Source organism: Psittacula echo (assembly GCF_963264785.1).
Source record: "Psittacula echo genome assembly, chromosome: 2".
Classification (NCBI taxonomy): Eukaryota; Metazoa; Chordata; class Aves; order Psittaciformes; family Psittacidae; genus Psittacula; species Psittacula echo.
Window position 1 is genome coordinate 140,627,127 of NC_137737.1, and position 16,486 is coordinate 140,643,612.

The 16,486-nt window shown below is 40.2% G+C and overlaps 1 protein-coding gene across 1 annotated transcript; it reads left to right on the plus strand.

The window, feature by feature from the left end:
* Window positions 1-10,871: 10,871 nt before the first annotated feature.
* On the plus strand, window positions 10,872-15,373 carry DCSTAMP (dendrocyte expressed seven transmembrane protein; the record flags this gene model as incomplete). The annotated part of the gene is made up of 3 exons (XM_080609727.1): window positions 10,872-11,897; window positions 14,830-15,150; window positions 15,290-15,373. The coding sequence occupies 3 exons, from the start codon at window positions 10,872-10,874 to the stop codon at window positions 15,371-15,373; spliced, it is 1,431 nt and encodes a 476-aa protein (XP_080465853.1).
* Window positions 15,374-16,486: the final 1,113 nt, after the last annotated feature.

Sequence of the window (16,486 nt, forward strand, 5' to 3'; positions counted from 1 at the left end):
AGTTTCTCCCATTTCACAGTGGCCGGTACTAGACAACATCAGCAGGAAAGTTTAGAAACCAGGCAGCCCCAGCAGCTCTTAGCTAGAGAATATATTCCCCCAACAGAACTCATGCTGCAGTTTGTGACCTGGTGGCTTCAGCCACCTCATCAGCAGGCCATGAGCAGCAAGATGGACCTTGGTGCCAGAAAATGTAGTTGAGAGTTGTACTGGCAGAGCAGTTTGTGAGGGTGTGTTGTGAGTGGGTCACTAAAATATTCTGTTTTAAAAGAACTGCCAAAGAATCCCAGTGATAGCAGCAGGCCTGAGAGGTGCCCTGGTTGCAGCATATGGGCTGAGAAAGACCAGCTAAGGCTCTTTATCAACATGCTGTATTACTGAAGGGCACTATGGCCTTAGGTAATTGAAATATCAGGACACTTTTCAGGCTGCAGGACTAATTTCTGCATTGTCTGTATGTACTTTACAGCTTTATTTTGTTCTATATAAGAGGCTAGAAGCACTGATAAGAGGCTAGAAGCACTGCCAGTCACTGCCATGTCTTGATTCAAATTGGTGAGTACAGGTAAAGCCTGCCCACAACTCCTTGCTCTTGAAAATGTAAAGGCTGGAAAAATTTACTCCATCCAGATGACCACAAACTACTTTCTTTCTCATATCTAGCCCAAGAAAATGCAAAAATTCCTTCCTCCTCCCTCCTTTTTGGGCCCAATTCTTTGTCTAAAAGCTGCTGACCTGGCCAGCATTTGTGTTATTATGGATGAACTTTCAGTGCCATAACTGGCTGGAAGAAAAGTCCTGTTGCACATTCCCACTGTTTGTAATGGTGCTGTATGAGCCTCTTTTCTTCCTGGAGCCCCAAAGGGATTATGAAGTTCTGCAAAATTCCTGTAGGCAAGAGATAAAACCTGTGTCTATAGACTGGTTTATTCCCCTGTATAAAAATGACTAGGAGACAGACAGAATACCACGTGAGGAAAATAGTGCCTTCTGTAGGCTGGATGCAGAGTTGAAGAAAGTGATTAGCAGTGAACGCTTAGTGGTTGTTGAGAAAGACTTAGGTCTCTTCAGAGATCTTCCACAGATCCCATGGGATACAGCACAGGATAAAAGGTCCACGGAGGTTGGCTGGTATTCGAAAATCCCTTGGTCCAAGCTCAAGAATTATTCATCCCAATCAAACCAAGCAAAGGCAGCAGGAGGCCAGCATTGATGAGCAAGGAGCTTCTTAAACGTAAAAAAAAAAAACGTAAAAAAGAAGCAGAGAGGAGGTGGAAGCCGGTACAGAGGACCAAGGAGGTATAAAGAGACACTGTCTGATTGTATACAGATGGGGGCAGGACTGCCAAAGCCCAGAGAGAGCAGAATCAGGTGAGTCAGCTGAAGGACAGCGTAAAGGGCTTCTACAGGTCTATAAGCATTAAAAGAAAGACATAGGGAAATGTGGGTCCACTGCTAAGTGCAGCAGGGGTCCTGTGACAAAGGGCATGGAAAAGCCCAAAGTATTCAATGTCACATTCAGCTCTTCCTTTACTAGGAAGACCAGCCTTCAGGAACTCCAAACCTTTGAGACTAGGGGAAGTCTGGAGGAAGGAAGTATTATCCTTGATGGAGGAGAATCAGATCAGGGTGTTGGCTTATGTAGCTGTCACTGGCCACTCTCGATTATTTTTGAAAGGTCATGATGCTTGGAAGAGGTACCAAAGGGCTGGAAAGAAGCAACTGTCATTTCCATCTTAAAGAAGGGCAAGGAGGAGGACACAGGGAACTACAGTCTGGTCAGCCTCACCTTGATCCCTTGTAAGGTGATGGAGCAACTAATCCAGGAAACAATTTGCAGTGAGTCTTCAACAGGGACTTACAAATGGAAACTCATCCTTACTAAATCTGACAGCCTACAATGACTGGCTTGGTGGATGAGAGCAGTGGATGCTGTTTAATTCAACTTCAGAAAGGTTTTCAAAACTGTTTCCCATAATATCCTCATAGACAAGCTGACAAAGCATGGATTAAATAAATAGACAGTGAAGTGGACTGAAAACTGCCTGAACTGCTGGGCTCAGGAGTTTTTGTTCAGCAACAGAAAGTCCAGCTGGACAAAGTTCACTAGTGGTGTGTCCCAAGGGTTGATACTGGGGCTAACACTGTATAACATATTCATTAACAACCTGGAAAGAGTGCACCTTCAACAAGTTTTTAGGTGATACAAAACTGGAAGGAGTGTCTGATGATTGTACTGCCATTCAGAGTGGACTCAAAGGCTGGAGAAATAAACCAACAGGAATCTCAATTGCCATAGAATCACAGAATGGTTAAGGTTGGAAAGGACCTCTGGACATCTCCACACACACACACTCAAGTAAGGTTACCTAGACCATGTTCAGATGGTCCAGAATCACCATTCTGTGTTTAGGTAAACATACGCTATATGCTGCTATCAAGGCTGAGACGTTTGGCTCAGTGGAAATTTGGTTTGACTTAATATACACTTGCCCACTCACCTGGGTCACTTCACGGAATTTTTCCCCTATATAATACTAAGAAGGATATGTTCTGCTGAAAGTTCATTTCATTCATTTGTCCTGTAATAGAGACTTTCTCCAGTTATAAATGGTCCACTCTAATTATACCCTTACATTATACATAATTTAGATGCTATGAACATTATGATGTTCATCTTGCCGCCTGACAGCTTTCTGAACTTGCTCAGTAGCTGCTTTTGAAACAGCAGGGATATGGCTGCTCTGTGGAGGTGAAACCTGGTCTAACAGTGAGACAGTGCTACATCAGTGTTATCAGTATATGTTGGAACGTCTGGAAAAATTACATGCAGGGACATTGCAAACAAGAGCAAATAAATAATGTACATGCCAGCACTTCAGTAGCTGCTGATTGGATGCTACAAAGATGACAAAGAACAGAACTGAGCTTGGAGTACAGCCCTGCATCTCTGAAATCAGAATCTAAGTGAGAGTTGGTCTCCAATTCAGAATTCCTTAGGTGTAGCAGTAGCATCCCTACAATGGACATAACCTATGGCATTTTTGAGAAAAGCAATAGATATATTTTATTAAAAAAAAAAAGTATCTGCAAGTTTAAACATAAGCAGTAAAAACATAATTGCAAGTTAGTTCTGGAAGTGGCTGTAAGAGTGTATGGAGATGCTATTGGAAAGTTATCATAGGTGCATAGAAGATTGTGTGCAGGACTCCTCTTACTCCTTCTGTTGCTGTTGTCCTTGTAAAGCAGTGTATCAGCCTTTGCCTTCCTCTAAAGTAAGTCTGTAGTCCTCTTTATCAGATGGCTTGGATGACAACTGAATAAAAAGATTTATTGGTTCAATGGATCAATCTAATAATTAGTGGAATCTGTATGACTCATCTCAAGTGTGTCCAGAATTATCTTCTTTCTCTCCCAAACACACAAATGTACATGCAAACTGTAGTGTCTGCAAAAACCAGTAGTTTAAGTGCCAAAGCTAAAGCAAAACAAGTTTCTTATGTCTTTTCCAGAAAGTTCTAAGAAATATGATCTTGTTTTGCTACTGAATCAGAAGTTATTAAAAGTCTGTGCTGTGTATTGTGTTCCCATATCACTGTGATAATGAAATCACTCCCAGATTTTCAACCCTTTTCATGTTTGAACACAAATTAGTACTTCTCATCTTTTTTTTTCTTAGTACCATGAGCAAGAAGCAAATCCATTTGGCACATCCAATAAATGAACTTCTAATTTCCTTGCAGGAAAATTACTGTCTTGCAAAAATAAGAGATCGTATGTCTGCTTATCCAAGTTACAAAAGCTGTAGGGTACTTAAGATGCCAACCTCAATCCCTAAGTTACTTTGCAGTCTCTTATGCAGATAAATGCCTGAAAGACAGAACTATTTCACCTTTTCTTTACAACCTCAAAGCTACTAAAGTAATAATATTTTGCTGTGGACACTTTTTATTACAGAGATATAATGCTTTACCTTTTATAGGTGTGTAATATTCATTAAACTTGCCTAGAGCAAATTCAGAATATGAACATGGCACATGGTACTGTGCCAGTAGAGATAAGAAACAAGTTTAAATGGATTTGATATCTCAGCCTTCACTGGTAAGGCACCTGGTGAAGAAGAAAATAATTTAGATTGCAAGAAAATCTTGGAAGCTGACTGTTCAATTCCCCACTCAAAGCATGTCCAGCTAGATCACATGGCTTTGTTGCACTGGGATTTCTTCAGTGGACACAGCATTCCACATGTGGCCTCACCAGTACTGAGTCAAGGAGAAGAATCACTTCTGCTGACTTGCAGGCAAAATTCTTGCTAATAATCTCAGTATGCTGTCGGCCTTCTTTGCTGTGAGGGCACATTGCTGGCTTGTGTTCAAACTGTTTTCCTCAAAGACACAAAGCTTCTTTGGCAAAGCCACTTCCCAGCCAGTCAGCTCCAGCCTGTACTGGTGCCTGGGGTTATTTCTCCTCATGGGCAGGACTTTGCATTCTCCTCTGGTGAACTTCATGAGATTCTTGTCAATCCATTTCTCCAGCCTATCAAAATTCCTCTGAATGGCAGCTCTACCTTCCTATATATGAATTATCTTTATTAACCAAGGACTTATACATAATTTGAATGTGTTTGTTGGACATTTAACTTGGGTACAATTCTAAGGACCATATTCTAACTGACTGTTACAGAAATATTTGCATAGATCTCAGTAGGAACATTTGTAGGGTAAAAAAGTTTCGAGGTTCAGACTTATTTAGGCACTGAATTGCTGCTTGTTTCAAGAGGAAGCACCCAAATAGCTTAGATGTTCTAGAGGTAAGGCATTACTCAATGTAAAATTAAGTCCTTGAAATTCCAGCCCAGAACTCATTTGCTGATATCTATTACTCTGACAGAAAAAAGGTGGAAAGTGGCATTTGCAAATTATATAGTATTTTTGTCTTGTGCATAAGTTACTTCCCCATGAATCTTCGTCAAAACCAGGATAATTTCAAAATTGTAGTGTGCCTGACTCATTGAGGGAGGGGATGGGAAACAAATTACTCATGAATTTTTTTACTAGTGCCCATCTTGGTTCCTCACCAAAATCAAGAAGCACACAGCACTGTGAAGATCCTTCTTGCACTTTACAGGAGGGTCTGTAAGTAATGCTTATGGTTAATATAGAGGAACTGTGGATAGTAGTCATGGACTGCATTAGCTGTTCTAAGGTAAAATGACTTGCTTTAAGTTAATTGTTAAGTTAATTGCACCTTACTGATTGGAAGGTCTGTGAAACAACTTAGTCCTAAGCTCTCCCAAAACTATGTCTGGTGATATCGTATGTTGGAGAAGGCTGACTATGTAACCTCTCATCTTTCCTTCCACCCCTCATACTGGAATTTTTCGTGTTTTGTAGAGTTGTCTTTGTCAATCAGAAAACTACCATTTGAGTTTCCCAAACTGTGCCTCCATTCCTGCCTGCACTTTAAAGGAAGAATCTGTCTGTAGGTTTGCTGTACCATAACTTCCAAATGTAACATGGCCCACAGTGTTATATGTCCATTTTCTATGGTTTCCCACAACACATTTTCTGTGTCCTGCTCAGAGTGTTCAGCTCTGTCAAATATCTGTGCTTGCAATGCAGAAATGTAGGGAGATGTTCATCTCACCTGGCTTTGGATAACTCTGTCTGAGTAATTCAGATTCTTTTCATAGTCAAGATAGAGAAAAAACTGTCATAAAATGCAATCCGTCTCATGTGAAGGTGGACTTCTAAACCAGGTCTGAAGTAGGGCTCTGGGTAATAGCCCTTTTCTCTTCCCTGACAGAAAGACAGATAGCTCAGATGTGGACACTACAGAATCATAGAACAACAGAATCAAGAATTATTTGAGTTCAAGGGACATTTAAAGATCATCTAGTCCAACACCCAATGCTATTGACATCTGATATTAGATGACATTTAAACAATTTGTGGCATTCTAAAGACTTGATAATATCTTGCAATGTTCAGAGTTTTCCTGGGCCATGTATTTTAAATACATGAAGAAAAAGAAATGTTGAGCAGTTGTTATTTTTGTTCGGTTTGCATGTGTATAAATTGTTGTTTTATTTGCATTGCTATGTTGTTTAACATTTCAAGTTTCTATGTGCACAAATTTGATTAGATATTTCAGTCCTCGCCTGTGTTTGTTGTGTTTAGTACCATTTACTCTCCTTCCCCCTGCAGTTACAAGCAAACAATGTGAACATAAGAAATGAGAGGAGTCTCAACGAAACCCTGGGGATAGTTCAAATAGCATTGCTGGTTTTTTGATTGGGCTTTTATTTCTTTGCTGAATGCCCTGCATTGACCAAAGGAAATTATGTGAGACTCCCTCCTGTATTTTTCTTCTTACAAAACCATAATTCAGTGTTGTTTTTTTCTTATGGTATCCAAAAAAGGGAAGTCATTCTCTTACATTTCAATGTAACTGATTCAGGCTAGGAGAGAAGGCCACTGAAATAGCCAAAAAAGGAAACACTTGTTTTTGTATTCTTATTGTGTGCTTTCTCTTCCTTAATTCCTGTGTAAAATCCAAACAGCATTTATGAGGCAAAGATCACTGTGTAGCTGAAGCTTGAACGTCAATAGGATATAAGTTTCCCATTTAACCTAATGCCTTTCTTAGTAAGACTTTATTTTTATGTCTGAGGATCCTGTACACTGTGTGGGGCCAAGGAACTACCAAACAGCCATACTGCTCCTAAGATCAGCTCAACCAACAGTGCTGCACAGAGAAAAGTTGTGTGTAAGACTTTGTGTGGGGACATAAAACCTGGTGGCACTAATCAGTCCTAACTCAATTGGATTTGTTATCCCAAGGCTTTGTTTGAGTTAGGTCTGTGTCAAAACACAAAGTAGAACTCAAGATCTGATTCTGTCACGCTTTGCCAAATCAGCAGTATCTCTGTTAAAAAGCTTATTATTTAGTAAATCCCATTCTTTTTCTCACTATACATTTTTAGGAGACATTTGCTTCTTCCATTACATTAAAAACTGGCAAAGAGTTTGCATGAGTGGCTAATTCATACACTAGAAACTTAGGCCTGCTGATCATTTCTAAGCAAGCACTAGCTTGTAGAAGGTTGAGAATGCTTCAGAAATAGTCCCTGCAAATATGAGGAGTTTAAACCTACTACAGTTAAACTAGATGATCATTGTAGGTCACTTCCAACTGAACTATTCTAGTCTATTCTATTCTATTCTAGTCTAGTCTAGTCTAGTCTAGTCTAGTGTAGTCTATTGCATTGCAGCAAGCCATCATTACATATGGGGTGAGCAAGTGACTAGGATAGGACCAAATCAGTAGTGAAGGTGGCCACAACTTCTTGGACAATGAATAGGAAGGGTATCCATAGCAGGCAGGGAATAAATCATACATGATGTGAACTTGTAGTGTATAAAAATGACATAGCTCTAGCACAGGGCTCATGGCTGAGCTAGAAGGTGTCCTTGATGCTATGTACTTATCCTCTGCTTACATAAAACTGTAGCCAATATCAAATATTATAAGCTGGATCTTAAAAACTCTTTAAAATTTTCTTTTTTTTTTTTTTAAATAAGAGTAGAAAAATAACTCTTAATTATATTGCATTAATTTCCGTACATCACAAGCCTTAAGGAAGTATGGCCCAAACTCCTTGCTGGACAGCCTCCTTTTGAGAGTTTGTTCTTCTAATTACTTCTGCCAGCATGACATATGGTAGATGAATATCACATTTCCAGATATGAATAAGTATTTCCTAGAGAGGGAAAATAAGGCATAGAAAGGTTCCCCTTAGACTCTACAGAAAAATCAGGTTCAAAGGCAGAGCTGAAGCACAAGAGTTTCCAGCTCCCCTCTGTGGCGTACATCACAAGAAACTCTGGTGGAAAGAAATTGGCACTTAAGAGCAAGAAACTGCTTTCCAAGAATAATTCTTTCCTTATGCTACATAAATAACGGTAGCAGCCCCCACATTACTTAATGCTATAGGACAGAAGAAAAAATACTTTGCTTCAGACTGCAATAGAAATGAAGGTTTTATTCTTGTTCTTTATTCAGTCTCCTGTTAAAATTCATACCTGCACCTAACAGCTTCAGGAGAGCTTTTATGATTTATGTTTTCAAGAGGAGCCATTCCAGAAAGCGCTCAAGGTTTACTATTTCTGTAAGCATTGAATTAGCCTTTTTAGTCGAGCCAAAGATTTATTTCTACCTCTGAGTCAGAGTGTTATTTTCTCTTCCCAAGCATTCACAGCTGTTTAAGTGCCTGCTGATAGAAGAATTTTCAACCTCCACATATTTTAGGGTTACAGTTTTCATCCTTTAAATAGTTCTCCTGTGCTGAGTATCTATGACTGCTGCTGATGTCTTATGGGGGGAAATGGAGGTGTGAGACAAGCTACAGATATGCACGCTGTGAGCCTGACACTGACCCCAGCAGTGGCTGAGCTCTGAGATGGTCTCCCTAGGGGATGGGAACGCTCCTTTCCCATGCCACATGAGCACCCATGCCACAGCCTCCAAAATCCGGAGGACTTCTGTGATGCCTTTCCTGCCTTAGAACTCTAGGTTCATGTACGTTAGGGGCAAACCTGTCATATATGTGTTGAGTGTTGCAGTAATCAAATGTGACAGTATTGAATCTGCCCGGTAAAGAAGACTTTCTGATTATTTTCAAGTTCTGTCCTTATTTTGCAAGTCTCCAGCCTCCTGATCCAGAAGCATGGCTTTTGCTAATTCGAGGACTTTGTCCTTGACTGTCTTTCCAGTTCTTAAATGCAGTCATGCCAAACTCCTCATCACATATTGCAGCCGTTTACTGAATGCTCATAAACATTAACAGGAAGACACCATACCCACACATACAAACACACAAAACCATGTAGAAACTCTGCTTGAGAATAGGTGTAAAATCAGTGCTGTAAAAGAAAACTCAAAATGTGTTATTTTCTCAGACGAATGGGTTTGCATAATATTACATTAATGGTAGCTTTTTTGCATTTTTTTTTTTTTTATGGCTTCTTAAATCAAGAACAGGACTTCAGATCTATTTACTGTACAGGGCAATTTTTCTTAGATCTACAAATAAGATGGATGACATGTACTGTTTGATCTAGCAAGTTTAGGATTCACTGCCAGGGTTTGCTGGATGTTAGGTCTGGTTCTACTTGACTCCAGGATTATGAACATCTCCTTTTTAACTAAGTTTCCTAAAAATGCCTCATTAATATCTAACTCAGTAGGAAGAGGGCAAAGCACCATCCATGAAAGCAGAGGGCAAGTCTCATGGCAAAGCTGGAGCCTGGTGGCTTGTGTGCTACCTCTGCTTCCCATTTCACTTGCACTGCTTTGCCAAACACATGGCGATTTCTACATACTTCAGGGTCGTTAATTAACTAATTTTTCTCTGTGAAGGAGCTTCTAATTGATGTTATACTCAGTTTACAGCTGAATTCACTGAGGCCCTGAAGGGAAGCAATTTCTTCAGCCTTCCCAAGCAGAGTTATAGTGCTAAAGATGGAGCCTACCCTGAGAGCTGCTGACCTCCGTTAATCCCTACTGAAGCAGTTAAGCACCAAAAAACTCAGCATCTTTCAGGATAGTCCTCAGCACTAGAAAGGATCAGACTCAAGTGAGGCCAAGGAAAAACAGCACAGCAAGCACAGCAGTCCAAGAAGGTCCCAGCTGGGGTCAGATGCCTGCTTCAATTACCTTCATCTTCTGTTGCATGCAAAGCCAATAATGACATAACTATTAACTAATTACAGTGACAGGAAGGGCAAAGTGGTACAGTGAATGCTAGCAGAATTCGTAAAATCAAATGCCAGTATACAAAATAATAGTTTAGTTCCTGGCTACCTGCTGTGTTTAAGCTAAACAAAAGACAAAGTAATATCTTCAGGATGTATTTGTGAAGAAAACTGTTCCCTATTTAAGAAAAAAAATGCAACAGTTTATTTTATTTAATTAGTTTTTCATTTGCTCTGAGGCTAATATGCATATATATTGATCTTGCATCTTTGGACAAATTGCACTATAAAAATTATGTTGAAAAAAGAAGGAAAGATAGTGAGTGCTGGGTTGTCTCCCATCAAACCGAATTGAATCTCACAGAAATACCTTGTAACTTATAGAAATGGACATGCTGGTAGGCAAAAGAGATTGTGACAAGTACAAGCATTTAGGGTAGAAAGTGTATATGAACCAATTTGTAGCTGTGCTATCCCGGGATAGACCCAAAGAAGGACTGATGCCTTCGAAACATACTTCCTCCACTCTGTACTGACCCACCTCCAACTGAAAAAGATCTTCATTCCCCCATCCCTAGGCAGCGTGCACAGGCTGTCCGCCCATTCCTCCCTTCCTGGCAGCTACTCTGGCTGCTCCCTGTGGGTCAAGCTGTGTTCCCCTGCACCAGGGTACTAATGGAAGTCCCCATGCTTCCCTCTTCCCCTTCTCAGTGCCCCTGTAAGGCAAAGCTAGCACCTGCATGGAAGCACGGGATGCTACCAGAGGCCTGTGTCTCTCTCATGCGTATATACACAGATATATGTACGTAGGAACCACTGTGTCTATATAGCAAATGAGAAATCAAAGTTTATAGAAAGCAAAAAGGCAAAAATACTTGAAAAAAGAAAAGATAGAATACCTTTTATAATCATCTCTTCCATGTTTATGTATGTGATACTGGGGACAAAGATTTGAGTCTCACACAGGGGGTTCAGCCACCATGTGAGTCAGACCTTTTGCAATGTGAAGTACTGTTAGAAGCACATCACTGTCAGATGTGTGGCCCTGTAACTAACAGTGTTTTTGTTTTTCTTTCCTTTTAGTTTGAGCCATCGCAGTGTCAGCATCGGAAGAAAATGCAAACATTTGTCTCGATAGCCCAGAAAGCGTGGGGAATTTTTATATCTGAAAGGAAACCTGGCTGGAAGTACCTGATGCAGCTTTTTGCAGTTTGCTCTGCAGTTGGCTTTGTCTCAAGCTTTCTATTATTCCTTGGCATGCACTTTTCCCTGGCACACAGTCCTTTGGGTCCCTTACTGATAGCTGGATTCATCTGGATTTTGCTTTCTATCATGCTTTTGTGTTTCAAGCACCTGCGCTGTTTTAGTGTCCTGTTCCTTCTTTCTTGCGGACTGCAAAATGGTAGGAATGCGCTTATTACGGCTGGCACAGGTGTCATGGTGGCTGGCAACATCCAAAATATATTTCACAACCTAAAGGTTCTGGCAGACAGTATAACCTGCCATTTAGAGTATGAACAATTTACCTTGATAAAATATTATGTTGAGGCAGTAAAATGGATTTATGAGATGACCAAGCTTTCCTCTGATCTATCTAAACATATAGTGTTTCTAAGGCACGAATTCACACCATCTTATTCAATTTCAGATGATGCATTAAAACAAGAGCTAAACGACACAAAGCAAGAAATCCAGAGAGTTGCTAACCAGATATCTTTTATGCTGACTATATTGCCCTATATAGGCCAGAAAGTACTGCCTATAGTGGGGATTTTTCTAGCTTCTTTTGGAACCGGCCTCTTTATCAAAAAATTTGTGGGCTCTCACAGTGCCAAATATAAGAATACTTACATCACAAAAGAGTTTATTGTATTCGATGAGCACCAAAAGCAACAGCAAAGACCCTGTCTTCTGCCACTTAACAAAAAAGAAAGAAAAGATTATGTAATAATCCCATCTTTCTGCCTCACAAGGAAGGATAGAAAAAACATGCAGTACTTTTTCTTCCCTGTAATTATTCATCTTTGCATCTGGCTTCTGTTTGCTGCAGTAGATTATTTGTTTTATTGGTTAATTGTCTCTGTGAGTAAACACCTCCAAGAAATACCAGATATAGAGATTCAGCTCAGCGTTTTTCAGCAAGTAAGTACTTATCAGTACTTTCTTAGTTTATTATTTTTATTAGCAGCCTTCCAGTATCTGAAGGGGGGCTATAGGGATGCTGGGGAGGGACTCTTCATCAGGGACTGTAGTGACAGGACAAGGGGTAATGGGTTCAAACTTAAACAGAGGAAGTTTAGATTGGATCTAAGGAAGAAATTCTTTACTGAGAGGGTGGTGAGGCACTGGAATGGGTTGCCCAGGGAGGTTGTGAATGCTCCATCCCTGGCGGTGTTCAAGACCAGGTCGGACGAAGCCTTGGGTGGCATGGTTTAGTGTGAGGTGTCCCTGTTCATGGCAGGGGGGTTGGAACTAGATGATCTTAAGGTCCTTTCCAACCCTAACTATTCTATGATTCTATCATTATCTTACTTTATTTCTTAGTTTAATGTTGAAAAAGTTCTCTTCATCTTCAGCATCTGCAGGAGCAGACACACAACCATCAATTCTTTCCTAGCATTATCATCTGTTTGTTTCAAAAAGGACCACTGCCTTTACAGAGAGGTATGCTAGATGGAACCGGACAGTTCTCTGTACTTTCCAAAGTGTCATCATACTTCTAGAGAACAGTAAATATAGGAAGAAGGACTTCCATTACTCTATTTATACATGTGGGGAAGACCAGAAGCTTAAAACTGGAAACTAACAATGCTGATATGTGTGAATTGCCACTTGTATAGTCAAATGCCACTGTGACACTGATGTAAGAGATGTCTACCTTTTTATAGCTCAGTAGTGTGAGGAGCTCATCATTTAAATAAGCTTGGATGCATACACATGAAATAATAACAAATTGCTGAAATTACAAGGTTCTTCTAGCAGAAGCAGTAGCAGCATAGAGAACCATGGAGTAATTAGGTTGGAAGGGATGTCTGGAGGCCATCTACACCAAGCTCATGCTAAAAACAGGGCCAACTTCAGAGATGGATCAGATTGCTCAGGGTCTTGTCTGTGAACACTTCTAAAGCTGGAGATTTCACCACTGGAGTGTAGGACCCATGTGATGCCGTGAAACGCATCAGAAAGCTGCCCAGTTTGACAGCTTGGAAGATAAGGCTGAAAACAGTTCCCAAAAGCATATAACCAATTGATACTTTCAAGATAATAAGATTTCGAAGGGATGCATGATTTTTAGTACAATACGATATATATTCTTCCTTCTATCAATTTTTTCTTACTCCTCATTTTCTATTACTTCCTCTTTGAGCTCATAATAAAGAGAATTCATTTCCGCTTATTCTTATTCCTCAAACATTCATCTAGCCAAAAGCAATTACATAGAGTAAGATAATTAAAGTGAGCACTGCAGTAAGTGCATTGCTTGAAATTACAAGGAAACAAAAGAGGACATACAATCTTTGGCAGAGACATTCCCATTATCACTTTTCCATATGTGACATTGAAACTTTGAGATGGTTTCTTCAGCCATTTTCTGTGACACACTGCTGAGCCGCTGCAGGTTCATCTTAGTGTATGGCACACTGGTGGTCCCTGTGTGTCATAGGATGTTCATCTGGTTGGGACTGAACCATGAAGGGGAAGGGAGACATAGTACATAGTGTCCTTGCAGAATGGCAGCACTTCAGACAAAAGTGAACTACTAACAAAATTAGCTGAAAATAAGTCAAGCTGCTGATCAAATTCTGTCATACTTCAGATTATGATATTTTGCATTGCATATCAAAATATCAAACTCTTCCATGGGACAAAAATTAAATGATTGCCCAATTTTATTTTAATGAAGAGTACAAAACTTCAGGGTCTGTATGACAGATGTAAGTCAAAGGTTTCCAAATCGTGCCAATGGAAAACTTTTCCTAGAAGATGGAGGCTGCTAACTTCTAATTTTTGCCTTTCTAATTGTTACCTGAACTTTCTTTTAGGAAAATAGGTACAAAAGCCTCACTGTAAGTGTGCAATCAGCACACACATAGCAAGTCAGACGCAACCTGAAGAAGTCAGTTTTCTGTGCAAAAGCAGAGAGGCTTTAATCATCTGGTCAATCAGTCTGAGAAATGTTGAGGAGGCAGATTGGTAAGCATTCTAAGGGGGCTTCACACCTCATATAAACTCTGCTGCTGCACAGCAGCTGTGATTTAGCATCACCAAACCGGCATGTGAAATGATCCCAGTTCCCAGTTCTTGAGAGAAAAAAGGTTCAGGAGAGCTGTTTGATATTCAGAAACCCTCTAGTCTAAACTCAAGAGTTATTCATCTCAATCAAATCAAGCAAAGGCAGCAGGAGGCCAGCATGGATGAGCAACAAGCTCCTGACAAAACTCAAATGTAAAAGAGAAGTACAGAGAAGGTGGAAGCAGGGACAGGGTGTCCAGAAGCAGAAAGTTGCCTGCCAGCATGAAATACTGTTCCCATCAGTATGTCTAATGAAGTCCCCCTCATTCTTTCAGCATTTCAGTTCACAAGCAATGCAAGACATTCTAAACAAAGGCATTTATCATAGGAGGAGATGTGACTTTGCATAACTTTGTGGTCAGAGCACGTGCCTGGGTGGGTGTGGAAGCTCTGCTTATAATGTACTTAGCCACAGCCAAAGGGATGGACACACTCTGCTCTGCTGTTTTACTCTGAGGGAAGGACCCTCAAAAGAGGATCTGAGCAGATTATTGGGAATATATTACACCATGATAGCCAGATTAGTTAGATATTTATTTATCAGAGCCACTGAGAAGGTAAGTTCCAAACTGTGGGACAGTGTCCCAAGAGAAATGGTGTAAATGCAGTCTGAAATATTTACAAATAATCAATAAATGCACTGTTATGAGCATAGAAAATATATTGACACTGGATTGACTAGATGATTTATGGTCCTTTGTAAATCTGAATGTCCAATGAGAGAAATATTAAGAAAGGAAGGAATCAGTACTATACTAAACTCTCCCTTTTTCTTGTGCAGAGGAACGAGAACAGCTTTATCTTTGATATGAGGGAGCATATTGCAAAGACTGATCCTTTCAAGATCTCTTTGTTTAAGCACGACTGCCTTCCTCAGCCAGAGTTTGCACTCTCCACAACATGGATCCAGCTTGGAGTCATCATCTTCTTCTTAATCATTTTTGGGTTATTCTCTGGCCTCCTGACCCAACTTAAAATACTTGTGTTGACTTCATTTTATCCTGACACAGAGATGAAACGGATACATTACTTGCATGCAAAATTACTGAAGAAAAGAGCAAAGCTACAAGAGAAAACTGGGAAGAACATGTTTGCTAAAACGGTGAGCCATAAACTCTAGGGGAGAAAATAATTTCCCACTCTCAGGGTGGCAGCTATACTAACTATACAGGATGTTAGTGCTTGGGTGATCTCTAACTCAGTAACATTAAGATCATAGTGTCATATTTATGTCTTTTCAGGTCAACTTTTGGTTTCCAATACTGAAGGCAAGAGAGTCAGTGAGGAAGAAAGAAAGGAGTCTGTCAAATGACAGCAGGGTATAGAAGAGACCAAGAGAATCTTTGGCTAAGGCAGAGATGTTCTAGCTCCACAGGAACCTGTATTTTGCACACATAATGGCACAGCTTGTTTGTCATCTTCACATTTGCTAGACACTGAAGATACAAGATGCATCAGCGGTTGCCCATTGGCTTCTGGGCTGGCCAAGAACCTAATTAGAGGGTTTAGAATTTTCTAGACTTTTCTATTTATCAACCCTCAACTGCCCCAAACGCTTCAGCCTGGTTCTTTCCCATCCCTAGTTTCATATACCTGCTCCTGACTCTGTAGCAGTCTCTTCTGCAGGGTGAATGCTTTATTTGCCCTGTCAATCTTCTAGTCCAGCTGAACTCTCCCTCGCACTTTGGCTTCCCTACTTACTTTTGGTTATGCATCTCTCAGAAGTTTCTAATCCTAGTCTTCCACATGGAATTCTTCACTTGGTTTTAGTCTTCTCCTTTCGCATATCCATAGACTAGTTTCAGTTGCAATTTGTAGTGTAAATTGTCCTGTATCTTTGATGATCACAAGAGAGGCAATGAAGCATGTACAGAAGTGATACTGCTCACAAGAGCTGGAATACATAGAAATCAGGTACTGTGGGTACAAAAAAGCTGGTTTTGAGGTGTAGGCATATGCGAGCAGAAATTAACAATGCCTTGAATCTTGCAGTCCAAAGGAGCTTGCAGAAGTGGCAAAAATGGGCTTAATTATGTTGATAAAGCCACCACTGACTTCACTGAAACAAAACCGAGCCAATACTGAGCACTTCAGCTATTTAACTAATGTTGGTGCTGTGACTTTCATATGACACAAGAATAAACACTAAAAGCATAAAGACATAGCTTTTCTGATGGCTTGACTGATGTGGCTGATGTTGACTTATTTAAAGCTTTCCACTAGCAAGTGTCAGAAGTTATTTTCCACCTGAAACACAAAGTCTTTTTTTTCTTTGGACCTTCCAAATGAATCATAGAATCACAGAATAGTTAGGGTTGGAAAGGACCTTAAGGAAGCATCACTCTTCCATGGACATAGCTGGTTCAGGTTGCCAATGTGCCAACAATTTGTCTCTAGAAAATGAGGTGCTAGATTAAAGCCATGCATTATTGACAGTT